This window comes from Carcharodon carcharias, chromosome 15, assembly GCF_017639515.1.
Source record: "Carcharodon carcharias isolate sCarCar2 chromosome 15, sCarCar2.pri, whole genome shotgun sequence".
Lineage (NCBI taxonomy): Eukaryota > Metazoa > Chordata > Chondrichthyes > Lamniformes > Lamnidae > Carcharodon > Carcharodon carcharias.
In genome coordinates this window covers 132,039,446-132,056,169 of record NC_054481.1, presented here as the reverse complement: position 1 = coordinate 132,056,169, position 16,724 = coordinate 132,039,446, and the positions used below count along the sequence as shown (strand labels likewise).

The 16,724-nt window shown below is 43.9% G+C and overlaps 1 protein-coding gene across 1 annotated transcript in view; it reads right to left on the bottom strand.

The window, feature by feature from the left end:
* Positions 1-9,566, bottom strand: part of LOC121287949 (solute carrier family 2, facilitated glucose transporter member 1) — a 33,508-nt gene extending 23,942 nt beyond the window's left edge. Inside the window, exon 1 of the mRNA XM_041206104.1 lies at positions 9,251-9,566. Within this exon, the coding sequence (XP_041062038.1) occupies positions 9,251-9,265 (15 nt within the window). The 5' untranslated portion in view covers positions 9,266-9,566. The remainder of the gene's footprint in view (positions 1-9,250) is intronic.
* Positions 9,567-16,724: the final 7,158 nt, after the last annotated feature.

The following is a 16,724-nucleotide window of genomic DNA, read 5'->3' as shown; positions in this document are numbered from 1 at the left end:
AAGGCTTGGGACTGTGTGAGAGGCAAGGCAATTAGGCCCCCTCCCCTGGTGTGTGTACCATCCTAGTGACTATATCCCCACCCCAAACACCAGCTCACACTCTCTGAACTGCAATTGTGCTTGTACAGCTGTCGTCCATCACTAGCACCGGCCTTTTGAAGGAAAATAGAATAGTGCTTGAGGTTTAAAGTTGTTAAGCTCAATATTAAGACCTGAAGTCTGTAAAGTGCTGAGTAAAAGACGAGATGCTGTACCAAGGAAACTCAACACAAGCTCAAAGAACAATGTAGCAGGCCAAGGACAGAAAGGTCAGAGTAAGAGTGGGGTGGAGAATTAAAGTGGCAAGTGGCCAGTAGCTCAGGGTCACTACTGCAGACTGAACAGAGATTTTCAGAGTGCAGTATACTAAATTGGAAAGGGTACAGATATTGTTTCACTTGGAACATAAGAACATAAGAACTAGGAGCAGGAGTAGGCTATTCAGCCCCTTGAGCCTGCCCCACCATTCATTACGATCATGGCTGATCTCATTTCAGCCTCAACTCCAATTTCCTGCCCTCTCCTCATGGAAGAGGAATTGGGGGCACAAGAGAGGTTTCTAATAATTTTCACCGGCTCTGTACTTTTTTTTTTCTGATTGATTACTTTCTCCTGTTACCCACCAATTATCCCTAGTTTCAATCTTCTTCTCAGTCACAATTCACCAAAGCAACATTCCACAAAAAAAACCATTTGAGAATACAAACAATCCTCACCCACGTCACAACGTACCTCTCACTTCAAAAATTCCACAACTATCAAACAAACTTATCTGTAAAGTTGGCTCAGCAATCTCACAATCAAATCCCACCTCCCCCCACCCCCAACTACTGGCCACAGACGATTGTGTATACCCTTTCCCCCAGTTTTCACAACCCTTCCTCTCCCACAACCAGTTTAATACCCACTATGAGAGGGAGGCCAATAAACCAGCCCCCATGTAAATAAACAAGTACAAAGCCGTCCATCTCTAATCTGGATTACAGTTTCCAGTAACCATCATGCAGCTGTGGCCCTAACACAGGGTTAAAAAGTAACATTGAGATAAAAACAAAAAAACTGCGGATGCTGGAAATCCAAAACAAAAACAGAATTACCTGGAAAAACTCAGCAGGTCTGGCAGCATCGGCGGAGAAGAAAAGAGTTGACATTTCGACTCCTCATGACCCTTCAACAGTTCTGTTGAAGGGTCATGAAGACTCAAAACGTCAACTTTGCTCTTCTCCGCCGATGCTGCCAGACCTGCTGAGTCTTTCCAGGTATTTCTGTTTTTGTTTCATTAAAAAGTAACATGGTTCTTTATTTACATAACTAACAGTGGCCCTGAGTCCATCTCTCATGAGTGAACTCCTGATTTTGTTTGTCTGGGGGCAGGTCAACAGGTAAACACTCAGGCTTAGTTAGGAGGGACAAGGAGAGGTCCCAGCTGAAGCAGCAGGAGTGGGGTTAGTCCCTTTGACGTGGGTGAGGGGATAGCGAATAAATCTTCTTGAAGGAGAGAAAGAGGCAGAGATTCTGAAGGAGCCAGGGTTTGGGGGGGGTTGTGGTGGACAGATGATTTGTTCAAGGGTGCAAGAGAAAACCCATTCAGAGACAAAATTGAGGAAGGCACAAAATAGAGAACTCTATTCAAGGGGAAGAGAAAGTAAGAATTTTATTGCATGATGTCTGAGTCATAAGCTCTGGAATTTCCTCCCAAAAATCTGTGCATCCCTCTCTTTTTAAAAGGTTCCTCAAAACTTATCTCTTTGACCAAGCTTTTGGCCACTGGTCCTGACAACTCTTTATGTGGCTTGGTGTCAAATTTTGTCTACCCTTCCTATGAAGCACATTGGAAAATCTTAACCATGTTAAAGGCACTATATAAATGCAAATGATTGTTGTTGTGGGGTACTACATTTAACTGTGCTGGGAGCAGATACAGGGGTTAGTGTTAGGATTTAGTTACAGATCCAGCGAAGATTTTTACAGATACACATGACCGGTCCTGATAACAGCTTTGGGATCCGACTGCAATTTTACATTGGCGGCCTCAGTAAATTAACAGCGATCCACATAAGGTGATATTATGACAGGCAACCAAAAGCTTGATGAAGGAGGTAGGTTTTAAGGAGTGTATATAAAGATGGAGAGAGAAACAGAGAGATTTAGGGAGGGAATTCTAAAGCTTAGACAAAGACATTCTGTTCAAAGGGATATTTGTTCCCTCTGTATCAGTATGAAGTTATAATTCCAAATGATTCAGAAGACCTCCAACTATAGCTGACCATGAAACAAGCACTGACATTATAGGGGAATACCTTTCATTTAGTCACAATATCCAATCCAATGACATTATTTGCTTTTAAATATTTTACATCATTATAGCTTGTTTATGATGGCAATATGATAAAAATGACATGTAGATGTGCAGTCTCATCCCACCCCCCACCCAACATCTCAATGACTGTGCTTTTTAAAAATCATTACACTTTTTCTGAATGTATTTCCACGTGCATAAACAGAGCTGGAGCTGAAAAAGATCTTTAAAAGTAAATATAAATACTACATCCTGCAGCCTAAAAGCTGTTCTTAAATACATCCCCCAGGATTGGTCACATTACTGTACGGTCTCCATTTCATCTTATATATATTTATGTATTATATATTTTGATTGGACCAACATTGGTGGCAGTGCCTTCAGTTTCCCAGGTCATAAGCTCTGGAATTCCCTCCCTAAACCTTCCCATCTCTACCTCACTCTCCTCCATTAAGATGTTCCTTGAAACTTTCCTCCTTGACTACGCTTTGGTCACTTGGACTAATATGTCCTTAGGAGGTCTGGTGCCTCCTTTTAATGTGGCCTTTTAACGCTCCTGTGAAGTGCCTTGGCACATTTTATTATGTTAAAGGTGCTATATGAATATAAGTTGTTGTTGTATATGTGCACCCATGGGAACTGGCAGGAGGTGTTAATTATCTCCAGGTGGATACCCAGCCATGGTTGTGAATGGAATCCCAGCGGAACATCAATAATCGACCTGAATTGTCGTACTGTCCTCTCTATTGGACATTCCAAAAGTGATTTAACATTGTTTGCGCTATGGCTGATGTTTGGCCTGACCTCACAAGGCCTACACTGGAAACTCACAACACTCAAGAAGCTCAACATTATCCAGAACAAAGCAGCCGCTTGATCAGCACCCCATCCACCACCTTAAACATTCATATCCTCCACCATTGTCACACAGTGGCAGCAGTGTGTACCATCTGAAGAAACTTTCCTTCAACAGCACCTTCTAAACCCATGACCACTACCATCTAGAAGGACAAGGGCAGCAGATAGATGGGAACACCACCGCCTGGGAAGTTCCCCTCCAAGCCACTCACCATCCTGACTTGGAAATATATCACCGTTCCTTCACTGTCACTGGGTCAAAATCCTGGAACTCCCTCCCTAACAGCACTGTGGGTGTACCTACACCACATGGACTGCAGCGGTTCAAGAAGGCAGCTCACCACCACCTTCTCAAGGGCAACTAGGGATGGGCAATATAAATGCTGGCCCAGCCTACGGAGTCCACATCCCATGAACAAATGAAAAAGAATCTCCGTCCCTTAGCTGCTGTCATGTTTTCAGTTAAACCTTAAGTCGTGGAGCCAGATTCCCTCGGTTTAGCCAATGGAATTGCGTGATTATAGTCTTAATTATGGTCAGGAGCAGGAAGAAAAATAAACACAAAAGGTCAGCAGTCTCCACTTGCATTCAGCTTTTGCTGAACTATGTTCACAATGTAAATAATGTTCCATTTGTCAATCCCACTGTACAGTATTACTGTCTTAAACGCAGTCAGAGTTCCACATACAAATAGCTAAGCTTAAACTCCACTTCTATTCCTTGAATTCGAGTTCTGGAGCCCAGCACTGGGGTACTGACACTGCCCTTCTGCTTGTGTTAAACACATGTACAATCCTGAGTAACAAACTTGCAGACTTAAGTTTTAATTGGGTCTGTTGCCTAATGTATCAAACAGTACAAACTATGGATGTTGGTAGAAATGATGAGGGCTTCTGGATTCCAATTTTTTAAAATATATATTTTGAAGAATTTGAAGGGGTGGGGTTGAAGAGGTTGGATTTTGACCCCACCTGCCTGACAGCAACTATGCCCATGGGCACCTAAAATAACCAGGTTCACTCGCTCACTGAGAAGCTGTCTGGACTGTGACATTTACAGCTTTAACTGACCTTTTTAAACTAAGCCAGCCAATCAAAACTGATGGGTTCACTAATTCACTTAATGCTAATCAGGATCTGATGACATCATTGTACCCCAAAAGTAATTTTAACTTCAGCCCAAGTAAGGAATTTGGCCTGACTCTCCCTCCAGGTGAAGACCAGCGGAGTGGGAATGGGAGAGCTGGACTGGCCTTATCCAGGTAAGTTTCTCCCACTTTTTAAGGGGCCAAGAGGAGCGGGTGTATTCAGGTGGGCCCCACAAGGAAGGTTTATGTTTCCCCTATTACAGACACACAGCTTCCCCACCCCCCACCTCCTACTGAAGGACCCTCACTGGAACCCTCTTCCCCTAGCACCAGCAAACTGCCACTGTCCACCAGTTATTGCAGAGGCCAACTGTTGTTTCCACCTCACCCCATGTTAATAGACCCAGCAGTTAAAATCTCCATGGCATAACCGAAACCAGCAATTTCCTATTGGAAACCCTCTGGCAATTAAGATCCACCCTCGCCCAGTGCAGGTTGTTTATTGCTGCATCATTGACTAGGAGCAGTGAGTATATAATTTCCCTCTCCAGAATCATTTAATACCGCATTAAGTCACCATTCCAAATAAAGATCACCACCACAGTCCCCAAATGTATCATAATCACTGCCTGCTGATTTATCTTGTCCTTTTAACCTTGACAGTGTCCTGCATGTGAGTAAGTCAAGTGACTGCCTTGCAGCAAGTAATCTGATATTGCTCGGAGTCACTAGACCTCCAACACCTTTTATGACAAATTGCGTTATACAGGCAGCAAACTGCTTCACAGCTGTAATTGTAGAAAGCTGTGAGATCTTTGCAGGGGGTGTCCTGTGACAAATGCTTAAGTTTGTCTCTTCTCCTATGTGACCACTTTTCTGATGATCCAGACGGATTACTTTGTGACTCAGTAAAAGAAAACTTGGATTTGTTTAACAAATTTTCCTAACTTGGGACATCCCAAAGCACTTTACAGCCAACAATGTAGTGCTTGAAGTGTGCTCACTGCTGTCATGTAGGAAACACAGCAGCCAATTTGCACACAGCAAGATCCCAAAAACAGCTACGTGATAATGATCAGGCGATCTGTTTCTTTGATGTTAATTGAGGGATAATTGCCACAGAAGGCTGTGGAGGCCAGGTAGATAGGTTCTTGGCTGATCCCCTTACCAAAGGTTACAGGGAGAAGGCGAGAGAATGGGGTTGAGAAACTTATCAGCCATGACTGAATGGTGGAGCAGACTTGATGGGCTGAATGGCCTAATTTCAGCTCCTATTTTTATGGTCTTATAAATATTGGCCAGGACACTGGGGATAAGTCCCCTGCTTTTCTTCAGAATAGTGCCATGGGATCTTTTATATCCACCACAGAGCTCAGCAAGAGCCTAGTTTAACAACTCGTCTGAAAGATGGCATTCCTTTGGTAGTGCACTGGAATGTTGGTCTGAAATATGGGCTCACATCTTTAGAGTGGGTCAGGAACTCACAACTTTTTACCCCAGGGGACGAAAGTACGACCCACTGAACCACACAAACGTGGGCTGGAGAATCAGAACTATATTATATTCTAAAAGCAAAATATTGCGGATGCTGGAAATCTGAAACAAAAACAAAAAATGCTGGAAAAACTCAGCAGGTCTGACAGCATCTGTGGAGAGAGAAACAGAGTTAACGTTTCGAGTCCGTATGACTCTTCTTCGAATTGAAGAGTCATCTGGACTCAAAAAGTTAACTCTTTCTTTCCACAGATGCTGCCAGACCTGCTGAGTTTGTCCAGCAATTTTTGTTTTTGTATACTATATTCTATCCACTCAAGCACCAACTCTATTACCTCTAATGGCAAATGCAGCCCTAGCAAAAGAACCTCCAACTTTTAGTTCCATGTGACTGGATGATGGCTGCATCTCGTGACGCAGCAAGTATCAGCAACAGCCCGGTGTACATGAGCGAGTCAGTATAGATTTTTCTATATCTTCTGTTGTCAGCCCAAGTACCATTCTGGCAAACTAACACGCATTTTCATGTTACCTTTCAGGAACATGTAACTTTTCAGTCCTCTCTGTCTTTGTTGGCACTTTCCTATTTTCAAATCCTTTTGCAACTCATGATTTAAAATCCCAGTGTGTGCACAGGTCCGCTGTGTGTCTTTACCTTAAGCAGTACAAATCCTTTAAAGCTGGACAGGCTAAATTTGGGGTACATAATTATTGATTTTTCGCGCTGTGCTATTTTGATTATAGTTCTATGAATTGTTCGGCCTTGGTGCATCTAGAAAAGTCTTCAAAATAGATCTGTTTAAAAATGTAGCCATTTTATTGCAATATTTAAGAAATGCCAAAGGATATATTTTAAAAATTCATTGTGAATATTAGCTGAGTAGCCTGGATCTGAATCTGACTGTTAACATTACACGCAGCACTGACTGGTCATACAAAAGGGTAGGGCTGAGCCCAGACCTTGTACATGAAACGTTGAATCCAAATATACGTAATTGGTATTACATTCAAATGCTGATACTCATCAGGAAATAGATCTCATAATTTTTATTGGTTTAATGCCTTTATAACAAGGTCTAGCTGTGTTATTTCGGTTGAGTGAAGGAAAGCAAGTTTTTGCTGCTCTAGTTGATTCACTGGATGTAGATTTTGCTGATTAAGAATTTATGATATTCATTGTTGCTACAGCAACAGATCCCTGAAAGCACTTAAAGCTGTTTTATTCCTTTCACATGATTTAACGACCACACTTCTCGTTCATCTAACCCAGTAATTGCTGTCTCAGCTCTGCTTACTCAAGATAAGAAAAATAAATATTGGGAATGATTAAAATCATTTTAAATTAAAGCTTAATCTGTCAATATTTCTTGTGATAAACAAAATGGATGTCTTGAAAATCAATAACCGGAATAATTTTTGAATAGTTCGGCATATTTGCTTAATGTACAACTGGGCATGTACACACACTGGAGTTTGAGGTATAAATGGCAAACAGATTTTAGAGTGGTGAGGTTATAAAGTGTTAACTATTACAGAGGGAACCGAAAAGTTACAGATTCATGAAATCTAACATAAAACTGCAGATTTTAGCGGCAAGCTATTTGAGAGCTGACAGCAGAGTTGGGAACTCTACGCTCACACGCTCACGTACACAGTCTGCACTCTTCTCGCAGTTTTACCTGGTAACCAACTAGTAACTACAGAACTATCCCATTTCACAGACCAAAATGAATTAAAACAGCTACATCCTGATGGTCCACCAAAATTCAAAACGACACACCTTTGCGTGGAGTTTTAAAATGTTATCGATTAGCATCGAAATGTGTGAGACGCTATTAGGGGAGCAGTGACTCCCTGGACTTTAACCTCAACCCAATGGTGCAGATTCACCCTCACTTCTCAGTTTCTTCGTGTAACAAAACCAATAAACTTTTGTGTTAAAAGCGAACACCCATTACAACACATCCTCTGAAATGAAGCCAGACATAAGTCGTCCACGATGTTAAACAGTTTTTTTTTGCCCAGGAACTATATTCTTTTGGGAGTTTGCTGGGAGTCACTGAGCAGCTTTTCTAGTTGGTGATGACCCCGCCTGGAGTGGATCTTTCCTGGGGAGTGGCGGTGATAAATACAGTGGATAAGGAACTGACTTAATAATTACCATGATTCAGCAAATTATTTTTAAATATATAAATGTTTTTTTTTCATTAATACAGCTAGCTTTTGAACTGACTTGACATCTGATCGCATTGTCGATTAACTGGAGTCATTTTCCCCAATCAGACTGATCTCTGCTTATAGAGGTTTATATATATACATATATTTGCGTACAGTTTACCAGTTCCGTTCTTGTTAAATTTTGATGTGCTAGAATTTAAATCCCGATCGAATTTCACACACAAATATCTACCACCTTTCTGTTGCTTTTCAATTCGTGTGAGAATAACCTATTTAAAATAAAAAGAACAGGTTATTGCTCTAAGGAAGAAGTCATACGGACTGGAAACATTAACTCTTGTTTCTCTCTCCACAGATGCTGCCTGGCCTGCTGAGTTTTTGCAGCATTTTCTGTTTTTATAACCAGTTTTTACATCTGGGGAGAGAACCTCACTGCCCCCCCCCACCCCACTGCCCCCCAGCACTGCCAGACATTCTTGGGAACTCCAGAAGACATTAAGGGTTCAAAACTTCTCTTAGAAATAAACACTTTCACTGATCTGGATATTATTCGTCTTCCTCATGCTGGGAATTCATTCTTAAAATGTTCATTGGTTTTTGCATCAATACACGGGCTCTGTTTTACTCATTGTTTTGGTAACATGGTCTTTGAGCCGGGACAACTGCTCTTTGTGCGTTTCCCTCTCCCACAGCCTCTGTGTAATATTTACATGTCCCGCTCTCTCCCACTCAATGTAAAGTACAATCGTCCGGCGGCCCTCCACCGCTATTCCGTTCCAATCCAGGGCAGCCTCTACCTTCATAAAAGCAAAATAAAATAAAAAAAAACTGCGGATGCTGGAAATCCGAATCAAAAATAAAAATAGCTGGAAAAACTCAGCAGGACTGGCAGCATCTGCGGAGAGGGACACAGTTAACGTTTCGGGTCTGTGCGACCCCCTCAACAGAACTAAGGGAAATTAGAAGGGAGGGTGAAATTTAAGCTGGTTTAAGGGGGTGGTTGGGACAAGTGAAGCCTCTACCTTTCCCCTTGTCCCTTCGCTCTAACTACAAAACAGCAGCTACTCCAACGCACAAAGAAACTTCCAAGAGGGAAACCCACTGATCGCCGCCTTTTTTAAAATAGGTTCCATGTTCTTCCGCATTACCACAATCGGCCACTTTTAAGTTTCCGGGCGGGGGTCTCAACAGCAAAGACGCTCCCCGATCTTTCCAGCCTCCACTGGGTCAGGCTGGAGGTGTGGGTGGGTGGGTGGGGGAGGTGGGGAGTGGGGGTTTCACAGAATAAACCTTACCTTTTCTGTGGCCATTCCTGTTCCTGTTATCACACAATTAGCGACTTCTTCCCCCCCCCACCCCCTCCCTATGATTGCGGCGTATCTTCAACGCGCCGACTTTGGATGATCTAAACGTGTCTGGAAGGTGGTTCAAATCCTTTCTGCGATTTAAAAACAAAAAAAAAAGTCCTCGCAACAACAACAACAAAAAAAAATAATAATAATTGCTCTTCGTACAATCTCTTGCACTAAAGGTAGAAAACACTCCCCGGTGTTGCTCCGTCTGTTCTGCAATGGCTCATACAACCTGGGTAGGGAAGGAACTTGCTCTTTGTGTGTCAGTGATTTGAATGGGATTGGATATCAATGAATGACGTTGGGAGAGGTGTGTGATGGGCTTGCCACATTTCGATTCGCTGGCTCTGTTCTCCCTCCCCCCACACCCCACCCACACCACCACCCCCCCCCCCCCCGGGGACCTGGCGAGCAGGGGGGAGGTGGGGTGGGGTGGTGTAGAGAGAGCAGCATTAACGCTGCATTCAAATCAAGCCTCCACTGGAGTCCGCTTACACTTCTAAAGTTACCAGGAACGTTTCTCAAGTCAGTCTCAGTTGTTAAAAAGTCACTGCGCAACCCATTTCCCCGACAGTCAAAACCCTCACCAGGAACCGGATCGACTGGAATGTGTGATTTTTGACTATTGGAGGGAGAGGGAGACCCACCCCCGACCCACCAACACCACCACCCCCCACCCCCCCCCCACCAGCTTTGGCCTCTCAGATTCCCTCAGGCTGGATTCAGATTGAAAAAGTCCTTTTGTAACTGGACAATCTGGAAACTTCCCGAGTGTAAACCAGGCGCCAGAACTTTTTTTTTATAACTTTTTTTCCTGTTTATTGATGTGTTTTAACTTTCTGGGGGGTTTTTTTATGAATCGTGCACCAGGACTGGGATGAGACATCTCAATAATATATATATATATATATACACATATAAAAACAGAAAATGCTGGAAAAGCACATCAGGCCCTGGCAGCGTCTGTGCAGAGAGCTGAAGAGTCATACAGACTCGAAACGTTAACTGTTTCTCTCTCCACAAATGCTGTCAGACCTGCTGAGCTTTTCCAGCATTTTCTGCTTTTATTTCAGATTTCCAGCATCTGCAGTATTTTGCTTCTATCTGAAACATCTCAGTTTTGTGTGGCACTGTGTCAAACACCTCTTGGAATTGAATGTATACCACATCAACAGCATTACCCTCAACAACCCTTCCTGTAACCTCTTCAAAAAAATCTCCAGCACATTAGTGAAACATGACATTCCCTGAACAAACTTGTGCTCTCTTTCCTTAAAAACCCACATTTGCTCGTGACTGTCAATTTTGTCTCAAATTATTGTTTGTAAAAGCTACTAGATAGGACACACTGTGTGTCCGTGGTGGAGGGAGTGAATGTTTGTGGACGTGGTGCCAATCAATTGGGCTGCTTTGTCCTGGACGGTGTCAAGCTTCTTGTATTGTGGGAGCTGCACTCATCCAGGCAAGTGGGGAGTATTCCATCACACTCCTGACTTGTGCCTTGTAGATGGTGGACAGGCTTTGGGGAGTCAGGAGGTGAGTTACTCGTCGCACAATTTATAGTCTCTGACCTGCTCTTGTAGCCACAGTATTTATATGGCTAGCCCAGTTCAGTTTCTGGTCAATGGTAACCCCCAGGATGTTGATAGTGGGGGATTCAGTGATAGTAATGCCAATGAATGTCAAGGGGTGATGTTGGATTCTCTCTTGTTGGAGATGGTCATTACCTGACACTTGTGTGGTGTGAATGTTACTTGCCACTTGTCAGCCCAAGCCTGGATATTGTCCAGGTCTTGCTGCATTTGGACATGGACTGCTTCAGTATCTGAGGTGTCACGAATGATGCTGAACATTGTGCAATCATCAGCAACCATCCCCACTTCTGACCTTATGATGGAAGGAAGGTCATTGATGAAGCAGCTGAAGATGGTTGGGCCGAGGACACTACCCTGAGGAACTCCTGCAGTGATGTCCAGGGACTGGGATGATTCACCTCCAACAACCACAACCATCTTCCTTTGTGCTAGGTATGACTCCAGCCAATGGAGAGCTTTTCCCTGATTCCCATTGACTCCAGTTTTGCTAGGGTACCTTGATACCACACTCGGTCAAATGCGGCCTTGATGTCAAGGGCAGTCACTCTCAACTCGCCTTGGGATTTCACAGAATCACACAGTGCAGAAGAGGTGCTTCGACCCATCGAGTCTGCATTGTTCAGCTCTTTTGCCCATATTTGAACCAAGGCTGTAATGAGGTCAGGAGCTGAGTGGCCCTGGCGGAACCAAAACTGAGCGTCAGTGAGCAGGTTATTACTGTGTAAGTGCTGAATAGCACTGTTGACCCCTTTCATTACTGATGATCGAGAGTAGACTGATTGGGAGGTAATTGGCTGCATTGGATTTGTCCTGCTTTGTGTGGACAGGACAAACCTGGGCAATTTTCCACATAGCCGGGTAGATGTCAATGTTGTAGCTGTACTGGAACAGTTTGGCTAGGGGCACGGCATATTCTGGGACATAATCTTCAGTACTATTGCTGGAATATTGTCAGGGCCCACAGCCTTTGCAGTATCCAGTGCCATCAGTCACTTGATATCACGTGGAGTGAATCAAATTGGCTGAAAACTGGCATCTATGATGCTGGGGACCTCCAGAGGAGGCCAAGATGGATCATCCACTCGGCACTTCTGGCTGAAGATTGTAGCAAATGCTTCAGCCTTATCTGTTGCGCCAATGTTCTGGCCTCCTCCATCATTTGGGATGAGGATATTTATGGAGTCTCCTCCTCCAGTGAGTTGCTCCTCCAGCAGCAATTCTCTCCATATTGTGGCAGATGTTGCAGCCACAATGCTGCAGGATTGTGCCTCTGAAGCATGTTGCAGGGAGTCCCTGGACCAATCCAATCTATTGAAGTTTAGCTTCAAGAGTCCCATCTTGACCTCACAAAGGTTCATTGTAGTGCTGTGGCTCCAGTTACTCCTGAGCTTTTCAGGCATAAGACCATAAGATGTAAGAGCAGAAGTAGGCCATTCGGCCCATAGCTGATCTGATAACTCTCAAGTCCACTTTCCTGCCTTTTCCCCATAACCCTTGATTCCCTTACAGATTAAAAATCTGTCTATCTCAGCCTTGAATATACTTAATAACCCAGCTTCTACAGCCCTCTGTGGTAAAGAATTCCACAGATTCATTACCCTCTGAGAGAAGAAGTTCCTCCTCATCTCTGTTTTAAATGGGTGACCCCTTACTCTGAGATTATGCCCTCTGATCCTAGACTCTCCCACAGGGGAAACAACCTCTCAGCATCTACCCTGTCAAGCCCTCTAAGAATCTTACATGTTTCAATAAGGTCACCTCTCAATCTTCCAAACTCCAATGAGCACAGGCCCAACCTACTCAACCTCTCCTCATAAGAAAATCCCCCCATACCTGGGATCAACCTAGTGAACCTTCTCTGGACTGCCTCCAATGCAGGCATTTACATTATGATGAGGTATCATCAGCCATGTTAGAAGGTGGGGTTAAGTCTTGCCCCCAAGCAGCCATCCTCAGCCATTCTAGGACAATGGAATAGGAGGTGACTATTTGGCTGCTGCAGAATGGAGTGTATCGGGGTGGCTGCCTGAGTACTGAGCACACACTTAATTCTTCTGTGGTAATCACATTTAAGATGCATATTAATGGTGTGAAATCTCTCCCTGTTTGATAAAGCTCCCAGGTGGTCTTTTGGTGTCCTGATGGCAACATGAATGCAACCAATAGTCCATCCAGACAAAGTCAGACATTACTGCAAATTCCTCTTGTTTTGACTGTTCTAACCCATGGGTAAAGTGATATACTGCTTTAACCTGACAAGAAGTGCACTGGTGACCTGGCTCCCTGATGCACAAGCGGACTGGGAGATCGGGAGATGTCCCATTGGCAGCCCGAAGGCCTCTGAGGCAAAGAGTTTAAGGGCTTTTCTAGCCACTGGTAAGGCAAGGCTCACTCATCCAGCAGTAAAATAATTCAAATTTTGTTAAACCAGTCTTCACCTATCAGCCAAGGCTATATGCTTTTCACCTATAGCAAGGCCTCCTAGCACAACCCCATTCCTGTCCTTACATCATCTCTTGAACCATTTTCTAACAGGATAATAATGAGAAACAGGGAGTCTTTGCTTCCCCTTTCCTGAACCCAGAAGCCCCAAGGCTAATTGTACCTTCGCATTGTCCCAGATAAGCTCCCATGATGCAACACGGACCAGGGATTGTCTTGGGTCACCCCGATCTTAATGGAATTTAAACATGAGTCGAATTAGCCACTGGGTCATTGAGGCTACAAGCAACAATATGTTGGATGTAAATTTCAGCATTATTTCAATCCTTAACCTCTTGAAAAATGCATTCATACCAATCAGGATTGGCTTTTTTGCTGCTGAAAAGTTATATGATTATTTGTGGCATCAAGTTGAAGATGTGCCTCTTGTTTCACTTACACCATTTCTGTACAATTGCACTAGCATTTGCTAACTCGATGACCAAACCTGCATCCATTTAAACTGGAAATGTAAGCACCAACCTATCAAGGTGGCAATAGAGCCATGCAATTGGCAAGCTGTTAAGTGTCTTTTGCATGTTATGGCTCGAGCTTCAAAGATTGTTTTTATTCACGTGAAGCCATCGCCATGGAAACACTGATGAACATCTTAGACTTAATCTCGACATTTCATTTCATGACTGTCAGAGAATTTGACAAGTAAGATTAATTTGTTTAAAAAGCATAACTAATTTGAACATTAACTGGGCCCCAATAGCTAGAGATGAAACAGAGTTCAGCTCATTACTTTATGTGGGTTACACAATTATTTTTCTACAGGTCACTTAATGCATTTAAAAGGCAGAAAGAGAAATGTCTGAAACACAGAATTACAAACCCTTCCCAGTGACTATCAGAAGAAAAAAATGAAAACTAATTTTAAAGGCACTGTTCACCTTACTGTCTGAGGGTTAGTGAAGCTGTAATCTCCAAAATGTTTCATTTTTTGCAACAAAGGTTTTCGTTAAAGATTATTAAGTACACATTCCAAGCATATTTTGGTAAATCCTATTAAGAGATTGATGCTGGGTGGGGGGGAGGGGTGTGGAGCATTAATGCCATGACTAGAAAAAGGGTCTAGTACTAGGCAAGGAAACCACCGGCTGATTACTAGCTAGTGCCCCTAACCACAACCCCTCCCTCAGCTGTTGAACACCACTTGGAAGAAGCATTGAGGGTGGCAAGGACACAGAATGTAGTCTCGCTGGGGACTTCAATGTCCATCACCAAGAGTGTCTCGGTAGCACCACTACTGACTGAGCTGGCCAAGTCCTAAAGGACATAGCTACTAGACTGGGTCTGCAGCAGGTGGTGAGGGAACCAACAAGAGGGAAAAAAAACCTACTTGAATCTGTCCATGGCATAATTAGTTGGAGTTACCACCGTTGTTGTGGGGACGAAGCCTGTCTTTACGCTGAGGAAACCCTCCATCATGTTGTGTGGCACTACAACCATGACAAATGGGACAGATTTTAAACAGATCTAGCAACTCAAGACTGGGCATCCATGAGGTGCTGTGGGCCATAAGCAGCAGCAGAATTATATACAACCACAATCTGTAACCTCATGGCCCAGCATATCCACCATCCTTCAATTAGCACCAAGCCAGGGATCAACCCTGGTTCAATGAAGAGTGCAGGAGGGCATGCCAGGAGCAGCACCAGGCATACCTAAAAATGAGTGTCAACCTGGTGAAGCTATCACACAGGACTACCTGCATGCCAAACAACATAAGCAGCAAGTGATAGACAGGGCTAAGCGATCCCGTACCCAACAGATCAGATCTAAGCTCTGCAGTCCTGTCATATCCCATCGTGAATGGTGGTGGACAATTAAACAACTAAATGGAGTAGGAGGTTCCACAAATATCCCCATCCTCAATGATGGAGGAGCCCAGCACATCAGTGCAAAAGACAAGGCTGAAGAATTTGCTACAATCTTCAGCCAGAATTGCAAAGTGGCTGATCCATCTCAATCCCCTCCTGGGGTCCCCAGTATCACAGATGCCAGTCTTAAGCCAATTTGACTCACTCTACGTGACATAAAAAAACATCTGAAGGCAGTGGATAGCACAAAGGCTCTGGGCCCTGACAGTATTCCAGCAATAGTACTGAAGACTTGTGCTCCAGAACTAGCTTCACTATTTGCCATGCTGTTCCAATACAGCTACAACACTGACAATTACCTGACAATGTGAAAAATTGCCCAGGTATGTCCTGTCTACAAAAAGTGCATTGATCCAACTTGGCCAATTAGCACTCCATCAGTCTACTCTTGACCATCAGTAAAGTGATGGAAGGGGTCATCAGCAGTGCTATCAAGTGGCACTTGCTTAGGAATAACCTGCTCACTGATGCTCACTTTGCATTCTACCAGGGCCACACAGCTCCTGACTTGATTACAGCCTTGGTCGAAACATGGACAGAAGACCTGAACTCAAGGAGTGAGGTGAGAGTGATTTCTCTTGACACCAAGGAAGCATTTGACCGAGTGAGGTATCAAGAAGCCCTAGCAAAACTGGAGTCAATGGGAATCGGGGGGAAGCTCTCCATTGGTTGGAGTCACACCTAGCACAAAGGAAGATGGTTGTGGTTGTTGGAGGTCAGTCATCTCAGCTCCAGGACATTGCTATAGGAGTTCCTCAGGGTAGTGTCCTTGGCCCAACCATCAATGATCTTCCCTCCATTATTACATCAGAATTGGGGATGTTTGCTGATGATTGCACAATGTTCGGCACTATTCGCAACTCCTCAGATACTGAAGCAGTCCGTGTCCAAACGCAGCAAGGCCTGGACAATACCCAGACTTGGGCTGACAAGTGGCAAGTAACATTCATGCCACACAAGTGCCAGGCAATGACCATCTCCAACAAGAGAGAATCTAACTATCTCCCCTTGATATTCAATAGTATTACCATCACTGAATCCCCCACTATCACCATCCTGGGGGTTACCATTGACCAAAAACTGAACTGGACTAGCCATATAAATACTGTGGCTACAACAGCAGGTCAGAGACTAGGAATCCTGCAGTGAGCAACTCACCTTCTGACTCCCCAAAGCCTGTCCACCATCTACAAGGCACCAGTTGAATACTCTCCACTTGCCTAGACATGTGCAGCTCTAACAACACTCAAGAAGCTTGACACCATCTAGGATAAAGCAGCCCTCTTGATTGGCATCCCATCCACCACTTTGCACATTAATTTCCTCCACCACAAATGCCCAGTGGAAACAGTCTGTACCATTTGAATTGGCACCAGCTTACAGCCATGCAAGGGTGGCAGGTTTAAGTTATACTAGCAGTGCTGCATTTCTATCCTGTTGGGGAAAGCAGGTGCT